General features: G+C 43.7%; 1 protein-coding gene across 4 annotated transcripts in view; it reads left to right on the forward strand.

Moving 5' to 3' along the window:
* SCN8A (sodium voltage-gated channel alpha subunit 8) overlaps window positions 1-13,741 on the forward strand; it is a gene marked incomplete at both ends in the record, with an annotated part of 105,817 nt that overhangs the window by 37,277 nt on the left and 54,799 nt on the right. For 2 of the 4 annotated variants that reach the window (XM_084256348.1, XM_084256349.1), the window contains 4 exons: window positions 410-551; window positions 2,339-2,545; window positions 3,643-3,936; window positions 11,263-11,625. In XM_084256348.1, the coding sequence (XP_084112474.1) occupies window positions 410-551; window positions 2,339-2,545; window positions 3,643-3,936; window positions 11,263-11,625 (1,006 nt within the window). Of the gene's footprint in view, window positions 1-409; window positions 552-2,338; window positions 2,546-3,642; window positions 3,937-11,262; window positions 11,659-13,741 lie in introns of all 4 variants that reach the window. The other 2 variants (XM_084256346.1, XM_084256347.1) reach the window with 2 other exon arrangements.

Genomic DNA, 13,741 nt, shown 5'->3' on the forward strand with positions numbered 1-13,741 from the left:
AGATAGTAGCTGAATTGAATTTGGTTGAATTGCACATTCATATGAGTCTAGGACAGTGAGTCTGAAATTTAGACGTGTGTAAGAATCTGCTGGCAAGGCTCCTAAAATCACGAATTCATGGATCCCATATCCAAAGCTTTTCTCCCTGGGTCATGGCTAGGACATAGATATCAGCATTTTTTAAGAAGTATCCCATGTCGTGCTGATCCTAGGCCTGTCCCCAGGACCTCACTTTTTGAAAAAATTCACCTGGTGATTTTCTTTCTCCTTTTCTTCCATTGTTTAAATTCCAATTTATTAGCTTAGCTCTGTAGATGGCTATGTATTTGTCTCCAAAGTCATGGATAACTTACAACTGGGGAGTGAGAAGAATTTGTTGAAGAGCCCTGATTTTCCTTTCTCTCTTCAGGCAATGCCCAGAGGGATACCAGTGCATGAAAGCAGGGCGCAACCCCAACTATGGGTACACAAGCTTTGACACTTTCAGCTGGGCCTTCTTGGCATTGTTTCGCCTTATGACCCAGGACTATTGGGAGAACTTGTATCAGTTGGTAAGCAACAGCACCTCTTTTTTGAATGCTGCCCTTTTTTTCCTTTGGTGATAGAACTTGCATGAGTTGATGTGGGATTGGGGACATTCTGTGTAAGAGACCTTTAGTGAAAAGGTTATACAGGCTCTTAAAATGGCACTTCTCAGAGTCAGCTGGTTTACAGGATTAGGTGAATTCTCTCAGCTCTTGTCTCTTTTTTTTTTTTTTTTTTTTTTTTTGATGCTCAGTAATAAATAGCTGTAGAGGCTCACAGTCAGGCCTGGGAATCTGCTATCTCTGCCTACTTCCTGTTTCCAGAAGACCATCTGCACTACTTCTTTTGAATTTTTGGTCTTTGACATCATTTGAAGAAATGTTAGTAAAACATATTGTGCGAGGCACCGTGTCAGACATTAGAAAGATAAGATTTCTATCCATAATGATTTTGGAGTCTAAATAACTCAACATTTTTTAGATTTGTGACACATTTGGACTTGTTCAAGCAGGTTAAGAGAGATAAAAATACAGTTATGTTTAGACTACATTAGTGACCCTAGGCAAATAATTCAGCTTTGCTAGCTGTGATGGAGAAGTTACTCTGGTTGGTTGTTAATAATCTTCCAACTTAGAGATTCTGTTTTCTGTTTGACTCTGGCATTTGTTGATGCCAGTGAGTTTAAGAATGAAAAACAAGTCCTCCTCTTCGAGAGAAACTTCTAATTCAGTTCCACCAGTGAATTCTCTCTTTTCTTTGGAGCCCAGAGTTCTCTCAGGTTCAAATGTTTCTCATGAAATATTTGGGGTTGATGCTAGTTTACCTTAAATATTTGTGATTGAAAAGAATAAAGATGAAAATTAAGCAATAGTTACATAACCTGAAACCCAATTTTTCTATGTCTGTTTGCTCACTGTTAGTGGTTAGTTTTAGGATTCTGGTTCCTTTCCCTGTTTCCCCACCCTCCTTACATCATATCCCTCTTTTAAAATGCAGCCTACTCCCCGGTGGCGCTACGGTTGAGCGCTGGGTTGCGAAGCTGCCCGTGGCCTCTGCGGCGCCGGTTCAACCCCCAGCTGCTCCCCGGCCACCGGAGGAGGGTCCCGCATGGCACGCAGACCTCTCCTGCCGCCCGCTGCTCCCCTCAGCAGTGTGATTTGGTCCTTCTACCTACTCTGCTCCCCGCTCTGGCTCTGGTGAATTCTCTCACCCTCCCACGCTTCTGACTGTACCCAGTGCTTGTATAAACAAACAAACAAACAAACAAACAAATAAATAAATTAAAACATGCCTCTATTAAAAAAAAAAATACAGCCTAATACAAAAGAATAAGGAAGGTTATCACTCAAGATGGGAAATTCCTGTGACTTGGGCCCGGTCCAAAGGTGGAATATTTCCATTAGTGTTCTTTGAGAGCTAGTAGATGAATGAGCTGAATTGTCTTGTATTCTTTTCTTTATTCTTGTTTTAGAACCAACCACAAAGTCAAATATAATTCTTGATCCAGAACATGTTTTCCATTAAAAATAAACAAAACAAGCTTCTTTATGAAAGGGGTGTATCGGGAATACTTGTAACTAGAAGAACATTGTCCTCAGCAAGTGGGAGGTCCTGCTAATGTCTCCTGTGAGTTAAGGATGGGGAGGCCCTTGGCCATAATAGGGGATGCTAAATGCTGTTCAGGACGAAGACATCACACAAGGAAGGACTGTCCTGATCAAAATGCTTTAGTCCCCCTACAAAGGAAAATCAGCCCATGACTTATTTTTAGCCTGGTTCATCTGATGCAAGAAATTGGTCTTTGTCTTTCCAGACCTTACGGGCAGCTGGGAAGACATACATGATCTTCTTCGTCTTGGTCATCTTTGTGGGTTCTTTCTACCTGGTGAACTTGATCTTGGCTGTGGTGGCCATGGCCTATGAAGAACAGAATCAGGCCACTCTGGAAGAGGCAGAGCAAAAAGAGGCTGAGTTCAAAGCAATGTTGGAGCAACTTAAGAAGCAACAGGAAGAGGCACAGGTGGGTAATCAGGTCTTTGCAATAGGCCTTCCTGCCAGATCGCCATGACCAAGGTCCCACCTGGTCAGCACTCACTCCACTTGATCTTTTCAAGGCACATTGTCAAGCAGAAGTCATCGATCTGATAAAAATAATACCTATTACAAAAACAGATGGTTGAACCAATTATTCTATTTTTGTTAATGACCAGATTATTTGTTAATAAGGTCTTCGGTTGAATTTCTCACCTGTTCAACTGCTAAGATGACCAGGATGAAAACAGTGGTCAGAGCAATTTAGCTTGTGCTTTGTGTAAGCACAGCCCTTTAATTGAAGGAAACAGCATCTCCTTTAGAGTTTCTTTATGATCATAAAAAGTATTGATTTTAGGGCCTCCCCTGGTGGCGCAGCGGTTGAGCGCTGGGCTGCGAAGCTGCCTGCATCCTCTGCAGCGCCGGTTCCATCCCCGGCCACCGATGAGGGTCCCACATGGCGCACAGACCTCTCCTGCCGCCTGCTGCTCCCCTCAGCAGTGTACTTCGTCGGTCTGCCTGATTTGTTCCCCACTCTGGCTCTGGTGAATCCTCTCACCCTCCCACGCTTCTGACTGCACTCAATGCTTGTATAAATAAATAAATAAATCTTAAAAAAAAAAAAAGTATTGATTTTAATTGAAAGGAACATACAAAGGCCAAATATTAAAGTAAAATTTAAAAAATAAACTTGTGACCACACTACTGTAATTCTTTACTTTCTAATCTTATCAAATATACATGTATTTTTTCCACTGTTGAGCCCGGGCTGTGAAATGCTGTTTCTTAGCATCCATTTTCAGAGTTGCCCAGAGAGGAGGCTTTGGTACCAGGAAGGTAGCCGAGCTCTCATCTGAGATGCTCAAGAAAATAAATCCCAAGTTCTTCGCCACTTGGCTCTCTCTAGTCACTTTGGGGTGTGTGCTACCACACAGGGGGACCTGACGTGGGGGAGCCGGGCCCTGGCCTCTGTCTCCTCAGACAGGCTGGTTTTCCTTCTCCTTTCTTCCCTCTCCCTTGTATGAGGGAAAGGAAATGACCTGTTTCTTGCTCCTGACCTGGTCTGTTGCTCTGGCTCCTTTCCAGGCTGCCGCCATGGCCACTTCAGCGGGAACTGTCTCAGAAGACGCCATAGAGGAGGAGGGTGAAGAAGGGGTAGGCTCTCCTCGGAGCTCATCTGAAATTTCTAAACTCAGCTCCAAGAGTGCCAAGGAAAGACGTAACCGGAGAAAGAAGAAGAAGCAAAAGGAACTCTCTGAAGGAGAGGAGAAAGGAGATCCTGAGAAGGTGTTTAAGTCAGAATCCGAAGACGGCATGAGAAGGAAGGGCTTTCGGCTGCCAGACAACAGGATAGGAAGGAAATTTTCCATCATGAATCAGGTAAACTCTGCTGGGTCAGGTGAACCTAAGAAATGCTGGTTTTCCTAACCCTACTTGCTTCTCACATTCCCCCTTGCTTCGCATTTTCCAGGCCCCTCTCTACATCCTCAGTCCTGTCCTGGCTCCTTATTGTCCTCCTTTAGGAGGAAGCATTGCTAGAGTATTGGGGGCTTCTTCTGGTCAAATGCTGCCCTCCCTGCTCTGCTCTGGAGCCAGCCCTAGGACAGTGGTCACCTCCAGCAGACTTGCTTCGGCAGTGACGTCTGTGTGACTCCAGCTGGCCTTGGGTTTTGAGACACCAGAAAGAACTTCTCTCTTTTAGCACCCGGACATCAGATTTAATTCAAATGTCTCTCTTAAAGAAGTGTGTATAACTGTAGGTTTATGAAGTCATGAGACTCTACAGGTCACCTTTTTTGAGTGTGGCTAGTTCTAGTATATAGCGCCATGCCGGTAAATTAACCTATGGTAGTTTGAACGTTTTACCCAACTTCAGTGAAAAGGGGAGACTAAGAGAAAGAGAGGAAAGAGGATTTAGGAATAATTGGAGGCTATTCTATTACTAGAAATATTATCACACAATATATTTTGGGGGTCTCATAGGACACCTACCCAAGTAGAGAGGTCTTTTCGACACAAATAGTTAAATGACGACACAAGAAGTTGGCCCTGAGCTGAGAGGTGGTGACTGAAGCCAGCAATGAGACGATGTGTCAGGTGAAGGAACAGTGGGCCAGGATGTGGCGGTCAGTGTTCACGGACATCAGAGATGGACTCTTGATGGAGAACAGGGGAGATGTCACTAGTGGTGCTAAAAGAATCCAGGAGAGATGCTTCGGGAAGTCAGCACTGGGTCTAGCTGGCCAAAGCACCAAGAACATTACAGACCCATCCCATCTCGGGATGCGTGTGCGGGTGGCGCCACAGTGAGCAGCAGGTAGAGGGAATGGGCAGAGACTTCGCAGCCAAGCTTATTTAAATGAGTACGGATGAAAATTCACATTTTTAAAATCTGTGGGGGGGAATGAAGGTAAAAAAAATGGCATAAAATAATAGAATACAGTCTTAGAACTTGTGAGATATAGTCTCTAACAGGAAGGGGGCACCTTGTTCCCCCAAATGTCAGGAAAGCACAGGAGGATGGATATGAAAAGGTGTATAGTAAAAAGTAGGGAGCTGAAGAAGGAACACTTGGCAGTCTCTAGTTTTCGGTAAATATAGTCAGTTTAGATAGTGACAAAGAAGGGGGAGGGGACTCCCCTGCTTACTAGGAAGGCCCAGCTCTGCAGCGAGGACTTCACGGCACCCTCCTCCCCTGGACAGCCTGCCCTTCTAACCTCTAGTCACTGTGCCCATCGAACACCCTGTCCTTAAGCCAGAATGAACTACTACATGCTTCTCATAGTGATACTTGTTTTCTATGCTGTTTTGCTCCAGAAACGCGCTCTCTAAGATGCCCTGTTGTCCATCTCTGGATAGCCACATCACTTTTATTCTTCACATGTGTCTCTCAAGAAAGCTTCGCTGACCTACCCATTCCATCCTTGTTCCAATGAGAAAGAATCAATGGACATTTCTTTATGTTTTATATGTACCTCATGGCGTGCTGCATTTTACTCTGTGCTATTCTATGTGCTTATGTTTCTCTTTTAGACGAGAACAGCTCCTTGCACGTGGCTGGCTCCCAGATACCTGTTGGACAAATGAGTGGAGAGGACTTTTATACATCTGATGTAGCCCCTTCTAGGACTTATTTACTGCCTAAATAAGCCATCTCTCTCCCACTTCACCTCACCTTTCTCATCTCAGCCTTCTTGGGGAAGGAGCAATTGCCACTCTGTTGTAATGCAAGCTGTGTCTGGAGAGCCATCGCAGAGCTAGTTAATGAACACCTTCCTGCCGTTGACACTTTGCTGGAGAATGGCCTCTGATTAATCTGTAGCCTTTAGCACAGAGTTGTGCTGATTGCTCCCTCGCTCAAAAAATAAAATTAGGCTTCTGAGATGTCCTGCTTTGCATGAAAATGTCCACTTCCTCTGATTTCCCATCTGAATAGAGATTGTAGGTTCCTAGACACCAGGGCTCACTGCCGAGACTTGCTTCCAAACCCCATACATGCGGCGGTAATGCGTTTTGTCCCACGACTCTCTTGCACTTTTTCTAGTTTTGTCTAAAGAATGGCTGAGGAAACTGAGGCTAGGGAGACAAGCTAACTCACCCCGGGTTATATAGCTAGTGGGTGGTAGAGCCAAAACTTGAATCTGAGATCTTCTGAAGAGGCTGTGTTCCTACACACAGTCAGCCTGTGTTCCTACACACAGTCAGTACCACCCACCCCTCTCTCGGCCTGATCATCAGTGCGGCTTCAGTCTCCCACGCCATAGTCCAGTGCATGTGGTTTCCTTTATTGCCAGATCTTCTGAGGTCATCTTGAGTCATTTCCTGCTCAACCTGCGTCTCCTACCCAGTTTTCTGTAGAATTATTACTGTTCTTATAGGGGTTAAGACAGTTTACAAATACTAGACTGAGTCCATTTTTGTGGAAGTATTTTAATTATTTTATTACAATAGCTATTAAAATTTTTGATCTGAGGACCTCTTCATATCTTTCAAAGTTACTGAGCATTCCAAAGAGCTGTTTTAAAATGTGCTTTTGATTTATCATTTTAGAAATTATAATGAAGTTAGAAAAAAGAAGGGGCCCAGTGGAACATGGTGGAGGATTGTTGGGGTGCTGATGGTGGGCGGGGTGTGAAAGTATACATTTGTAGAGGTTTGAACCTAAAACCCCCAGAGCAGATAACAATGTAAACCTCCTTTACCTCAGTAATCACAGTGGGGTGTGGGGACAGGAATTTTAAAACATTTGTTTACTAATTCATTCTAAAATAGTGATAGACCTGCTTACATGTTGAACACAAATTACATAATTTTTCAAACAAAAAAAAATAGTGGGTAAAGTATTATTGTTTAGATTTTCTCAGAAGACAGCTGGAATAGCATACCTGCTTTTGCTCTGTGTTCTTTTGGATGAAGTAGAAAGAAAATCTCATTTCACACAGAAGTGGTTAGAAAAGGAAGGACTATTTTAATAGCCTTTTCAGATAATTGTGAGTCGTCTTTGCTGCTATTCTGAAACTTGACAGAGGTAGATTTTTGATGGTTACTTGAGATATAAATCTGAAACTACATCAGTGATTTCATCTCTGTTATGTTCAAAACCTTTGCTCTGTTTTTCACCATGTTTCTTTAACTCATGAATGATTTGTAGCATTGTGCATTGATTATTTGGGAAATATTGGTTCACTGAGTTTAAAATACTGACACAATATTCAAAAGTCACTTTCATAATCACCTCTAGTCTTACCAGAAAAGTCTTGAGAGATTATGAAACTGACAGGCTCATGGCACCCACGGTACACTTGTGAGAAAATGTTGTTATAAAGTAGTTTTACCTCATGGATCCTCTAATAGGGTCACAGGGAGGCCCAAGAGTCCCTAGACCGTGCTCAAGGAACCAGTGCTGAAGTAAAAAACAGCACAGAAATAGAATATTCAAAATCACCAATTTATCACATTCTAAATGTCCCAGAATTGTTAAGCCTCATCCCAATAGAGAGCTGGCACGGATGCCCTGAAACCCCCAGTTAACTTTTCTGTGGACTGTGCTCGCCAGTCCCCGAACTCGAGAACACTCAGAGCCATTCTCCTAAGCAGACACTTAGACCTAAGGTAGTATTTTTTGTTAGGTGTGACATAGTTGCCTGAAAAGAACCAGAAGCTCCTGTGGGTTGATAGAGATTTTGAAAACAGGACATAAAGTCTCCTCATCCCATAAACTAGCCTGGACCCCAGGAGTTAATGGAGGCAGGATTCTGAGCCTGGAAACTGGTCAGAATGTATCTCCTCAGGCAAGGGGCTAAGGATTGGATGCTGGGCACAGAGAGAAATGGGTCAGATAATCTTTTCCCCTCCCACAGAGTCAACTGTTTTGCCAAAAGTAGAACAAGGAATTAAGGAACAAAAGATAAATTGTTTCCTTTTAGTATGTATTATCTCAGGATCCTGATTTCTAAGAGTTTAATTCAGGTCACTGAATTGATCTTTATCTTCCTTACTACTTTCCTATCTTCCTTAACACTTTCCTTAAGGTTAAGAACAGTCTGGTGTAAATATTCATTAGTACTTCTATTTCCCACTAGACCACAGTTCCAAGAGGGCAGAAACCATGTAGTGTTTATTTCTATATCCTCATCACTTAGTACACAGTAGGTATTTGACGATCATTTGTCAAGTAAATCAAACCTCTTTCCTAATATGCAGACCTCAAATGCCAGGTAATGTCAGCATCCAGCCTTGGCCTGGCACGAAACCATGGCTTCAATCCAGGGAAACTTGCTATGAGAAATGAGGCAGTGACCAGTGGAGATATGGGGCAAATGAGGTGGGTGGGTGGCTCAGCTAAAAACATGATAATTAAAATGAACATTGTATCTACTATGTACAAAGAGATAATGTGATAAGAAAATCATTTTATTAAAATAAATATTTGCAATGATATATAGCAATTAACATATTTGATTATCCAATCTTTCCTTTTTTAGTTAAGTTTAACTAAAAGAGTAACACCTATAAGAATAATCCCATATAATTATTAATAAATAGTATAACTTTTCAGGTAGCCTCAGAAATTAATAAATGCATTGCTTCTAACTATTAGGTAATAAATACTTTAGCAAACTGGGTAGTTTTTAAGCTCTTTGCTTTCAACAAAATTGAAACAAGACCTATTTCAGCTGATAGATCATTAAAATAAATTTTGGTGATAGCTGACCATGTGATTTTGGCAGATTATATGGAAGGAGTTCAAAGAATTGAGTAACGTTACTATAACCAAATTATTTTGTTCCAGCATACTATTTACATGAGTAAGGTTCTCGGCATTTAAAATCTAATATTAGAAAAGGGGTGGGGGAGAGACTGATGTTGAACCATGTCTAATTCTAATACTAAATACTATCTGTAAGCATTTAAACGCGAAAACACCAATTTAAAAATACAAACTCATTCATCTCATTAAAAGAGAAACTTAAATTTTTTTCTTTTTTTTAATAATTGTATAACCGTGTTACAGTCATTCATTCATTCACTGAGGTAACACTGGTTTACAACACTATATAAGATTTAGGGGAATATGACAGCACCTCCTCAGATGTATGTCACCACCCCACCACCAAAGTCCTTGACAATAGACCATTGCACCCCACCTCACTTTGCTCCTACCCTCTAATGGCCTCCCTTCTGCAGTTACATTTCTAGGCTTTGTTTTGTCAGTTCCTTGTTTTGTTTCTGTATATTCCACATATAAGTAAAATCATCCAATATTTGTCTTTCTCCTTCTGACTTATTTCACTTACCATACACCCTCCAGTTCCATCTGTATTATTGCAAATGGCAAGATTTCATCTGTTTGGGCAGCTGAGTAGTATCCCATCATGTGGTTAATCCTCTGCTCTGGTGCTGGGCACTTAGGTTGTTTCTGTAGCATGGCCATTGAGCTAGTGCTGCAGTGAACACAGGGGTGTGTGCATTCCTTGATTTAGCACTTTCATATTCTTCAGTAGATACCTAGGTATCGACTTGCTGGATCATAGGGTAGATCTATTTTTAATATTTTGAGAAACCTCTATACTGTTTTCCATAGCTGCTTGACCAGTCTGTATTCCACAAACAGTGTACGTGGATTCCTTTTTCTTCACATCCTCACCAACATGTTGGTCCTTCTCGTCTCTCTCTCTCATTATGATTTTGATTCTCAGTTCTCCGATGATAAGTATGTTGAACATTTTTCATGTACCTCATGTCCATCTGTATCTCCTCTTGGAGAAGTGTCTATCTCTTCTGCCCATTTTTTTTTTTTGTTTTTGTTTTCTTTTTGTTGAATTTTATTAGTTCTTTGTAGATCTTGGATATTAACCCCTTGTCAGATGTATGCTGTACATATATTTTCTCTCACTCAGTAGTATGTCTTTCTGTTTTAATGATCGTTTCTTTAGTGCTGTGATAGTAGCTTTATAGTTTGATGTCGTCCCATCCATTTATTTTTGTTTTTTTTTTCTTGCCATTGGAGTCAAGTCCCAGAAGACATCACTGAAGCCATTGTCATGGAGTGTTTTGCCTGTGTTTTCTTCCATGTGTTTTATGGTTTCTGGTCTTGCATCCAAGTCTTTAATCCATTTTGAGTTAATTTTTGTGTTTGGCATGAGAGAGTAATCTAGGTTCAATTTTCTGCTTGTGCTTCTCCAGTTTTTCCAGCACCATTTGTTTCCTTTCTGCATTGTATACTCTTGGCTTCTTTGTTATATATTAACTGTGCCTTCTATTTCTTTTAATGATGTATTAAAGTATTTTAATGATGTATTACAGTTTTTGTTGAATAGATCTTTCACCTCCTTTGTTAGGTTTATTCCTAGGCTGTTAATATTTTTTAATGCTTCTGTAAGTAGGATTCTTTTCTTCATTTCTATTCCAGTTCATTATATACATGTAGGAGAGCAACAGACTTGTGTATTGATTTTGTATAAAGTCTTCTTTTTAAGCTTAGTAATTAAATGTATGTTTGTATATTCAAGAAAAGTATTCAAAAGTGGTCCGTGCAATACATTAAACCATAAAAATACATATTAGCATAAAATTCTCGAGAAAACGTTTAATGGAAGTATGAATTGAAGGAGAAAAATGAGGAAAAATATTAAGTGGTGAGGAAGAATTTTATTTAAAAATGTCAGTGCTTGGAATTACGTAATTTATAAATATTTAAACATTTCAAAACAAAAAATCAGGTTGACTTTAAAATGGAGCAGGGGACATATATAATTTTCAACTGAACAAAAAAGTTTGAAGACCACTGTTGGCACAGTTTGAAGACCACCTCTTGGGCACGTCCTCATTGAAAGGATGAAAGAGACGTTGCCCTTTTTAAATTCTCTGCTCTTTTGCCAAGTGTGGGCAAATTAACAGTTTAATTTAACTTAATAAAATTGAAGTACTGGCCCATGTGAGCGCATAACCCCAAGGAATGGGGACTGATGTAGTCACTAGGGGATGAGCGACCCAGGGCAGCAGATGAAGCGTCTTTCCAGTGCGTGCACGAGCAGGGAGGGGCATTTGGGAATGGCTGGTTGGCTGCCAAGGCCGCACACCTGAGGCCATGGGCAGCAAAATAATAATAATAATAAGTGAGCGGTGACGGGTGGTAAGCAGCAGTCGGACGCCGGGCATGCCGGGGGCGCGGGAGCCTGACCTGTCCCCCTCTCTCCCCTGCAGTCCCTGCTCAGCATCCCGGGCTCGCCGTTCCTCTCGCGCCACAACAGCAAGAGCAGCATCTTCAGCTTCCGCGGGCCGGGCCGGTTCCGGGACCCGGGCTCGGAGAACGAGTTCGCGGACGACGAGCACAGCACGGTGGAGGAGAGCGAGGGCCGGCGCGACTCGCTCTTCATCCCCATCCGCGCGCGCGAGCGCCGCAGCAGCTACAGCGGCTACAGCGGCTACAGCCAGGGCAGCCGCTCGTCGCGCATCTTCCCCAGCCTGCGGCGCAGCGTCAAGCGCAACAGCACGGTGGACTGCAACGGCGTGGTGTCGCTCATCGGGGGCCCCGGGCCGCACATCGGCGGGCGCCTCCTGCCAGAGGTGAACACGCCGAAGGCTGCGGGGAGGGGGGGGGGCACCTGCGGGGGGGGGGGCCTCCTGGCCCCTCCCCAGACCTCGCTTCGCTTCTCCCCGTCCCGGCGCCCTGCCTCCCCCCAGCCCCGCCCCTTTTCCCCTGTATCCCTCCCCCCACTTGCCCACCGTCCTTCCTCGCTTCTGGCCGTCCCCTTCCCCATCGAGTCCTTCCCTTATTTTACCCCTTTTCTTTCTCTCCAGCTCCGCATGCCCCTCCCTGCCCCTCTGCGCCCCTCCTGCCCTCTGCGCCCCTCCTGCCCCTCTGCGCCCCTCCCTGCCCTTCTGCATCCCTCCCTGCCCTTCTGCGCCCCTCCTGCCCCTCTGTGCCCCTCCTGCCCCTCTGCGCCCCTCCCTGCCCTTCTGCATCCCTCCCTGCCCCTCTGCACCCCTCCCTGCCCTTCTGCGCCCCTCCCTGCCCCTCTGCGCCCCTCCTGCCCCTCTGCGCCCCTCCCGCCACCAGCCCAAAGCCCCGGCCTGCAGACCCCAGCAGCGGGCCTGGAACCACCATTGCTTCTCTCCCTTCTAGGGAAACAGCTTGGGATTTAAAAGTCCTTATCTGCCTAGTAAATAAGAGTAATACAGCTTGCAGCGATTTCCTAACTCTTCTCCTAAGGATGAGGTGTGACTTTCCAAAGAGGACCCCACAAGCTTGGTGTCAGGATGGGGCGATGGCGCCCAGAGAGCGCAGGGGGAGGTCAGAGAGTATGCTGACCGGACTGTCAAGGCTCTGACTGGAAAGAAATCAAAGGAGGGAAAGTAGGAGGTGGGGCAAGAACACATGGTGTGTGGGGGAGGAAGGGAAAGAGAAGCAAAAAATGAATTTTAAATGTGATCAGACGTCAGGCTCTGGAGGAGTCACATATAATAGCTGCGCAAAATCAGGCGTCTGAGGGTCTGGATCATGGCCTCCCCTCTTTGGGAAAAGCTGTCTCTTGGCATTTCGCTAAATTCTAAGCTGTGTATACCTCTTTTCTAGTTTTAAAGTCTAATGACCTCAGTGATCCTAGTTCTTGCTGCCTCTAATTCCTTGACTTTCCTTAGCCCGGCCAGAGGTGGAGTAATGGAGATAGCGTGTCAGGCTGTTCTGACATCAGTCTCCTCTGATAGCATGAAGGTAGCGGCCCTTTAATTAACATGGTGCATGCACGGAGGAAAACGGGACACCCAAGGGTGACATGATCCAGAATGCTCTGGATTTTAGCCTTTTTGCATAGTTGTTGACTATACAGGGAGAAACTCAGAAGGCAGTCGGATGTGATGGAGATTGTCTTTTTTTCCCCCTGCTATTTTATTTAAAAGCAAAATACTTTCCCTGTTATGTTTTTATAGCTCTTTACAAGCTACAGATAAATTTTACATGTATTATTTCAATCAGGTTCAGGTTCAGTATTTCTTCAGGCTAATAACAGAGATTTTTCCTGTTTTCAAGCTGGGGGCGCGATGCTCAGGGATGCGTGACCTTGAGGTCTCTCCGTTTGTCAGTGATACAGTCAGAGCCTTTGGCCTTAGCCTTAGCCTGAGACTTAGAGCCTCCATCTTTTTTTTCTCAGTTAATTTTAATGTCTTCATTGCGTAATTACATGGCCATCGCTCTCCTGGAGAACTGCTTTTTTTTTTTTAAAGATTTATTTTATTTATGCATACAAGAGCTGGGGTATAGGCCAGAGGTGTGGGGGTTGAGAGGATTCACTAGAGTCAGAGAGGGGAACAGAATAGGCGGATTGAATGAAATCCACTGCTGAGGGGAGCAGCGGGCGAGACAGGAGAGGTCTGCTGCTCCATGTGGGTCACTCCCTGGCTAGCCGGGGATCGAACTTGTGCTGCAGAGGCTGTGGATTGCTTCATAGGTTGCGTCTTAACCCCTTGCGCCACCAGGGCGGCCCAAGAACTGCTTTTTTAAGGTCAACAATAAGAACAATAATAACAAACAGTGGTTCCACAGTCTCCCTAAAACCTGATAGTCAGCCAAAATAAATGTTTTATGTGATTTTCTTTAAATTCAATTTTTATATGATGTTTCACTAATTCTTTAACTAGAGGGAAATTTTGGACTCCACAGTTAGGTAGGAAGTTATTCTCTGAA

Source organism: Talpa europaea, assembly GCF_964194135.1.
Source record: "Talpa europaea genome assembly, chromosome: 15".
Taxonomy (NCBI): Eukaryota; Metazoa; Chordata; class Mammalia; order Eulipotyphla; family Talpidae; genus Talpa; species Talpa europaea.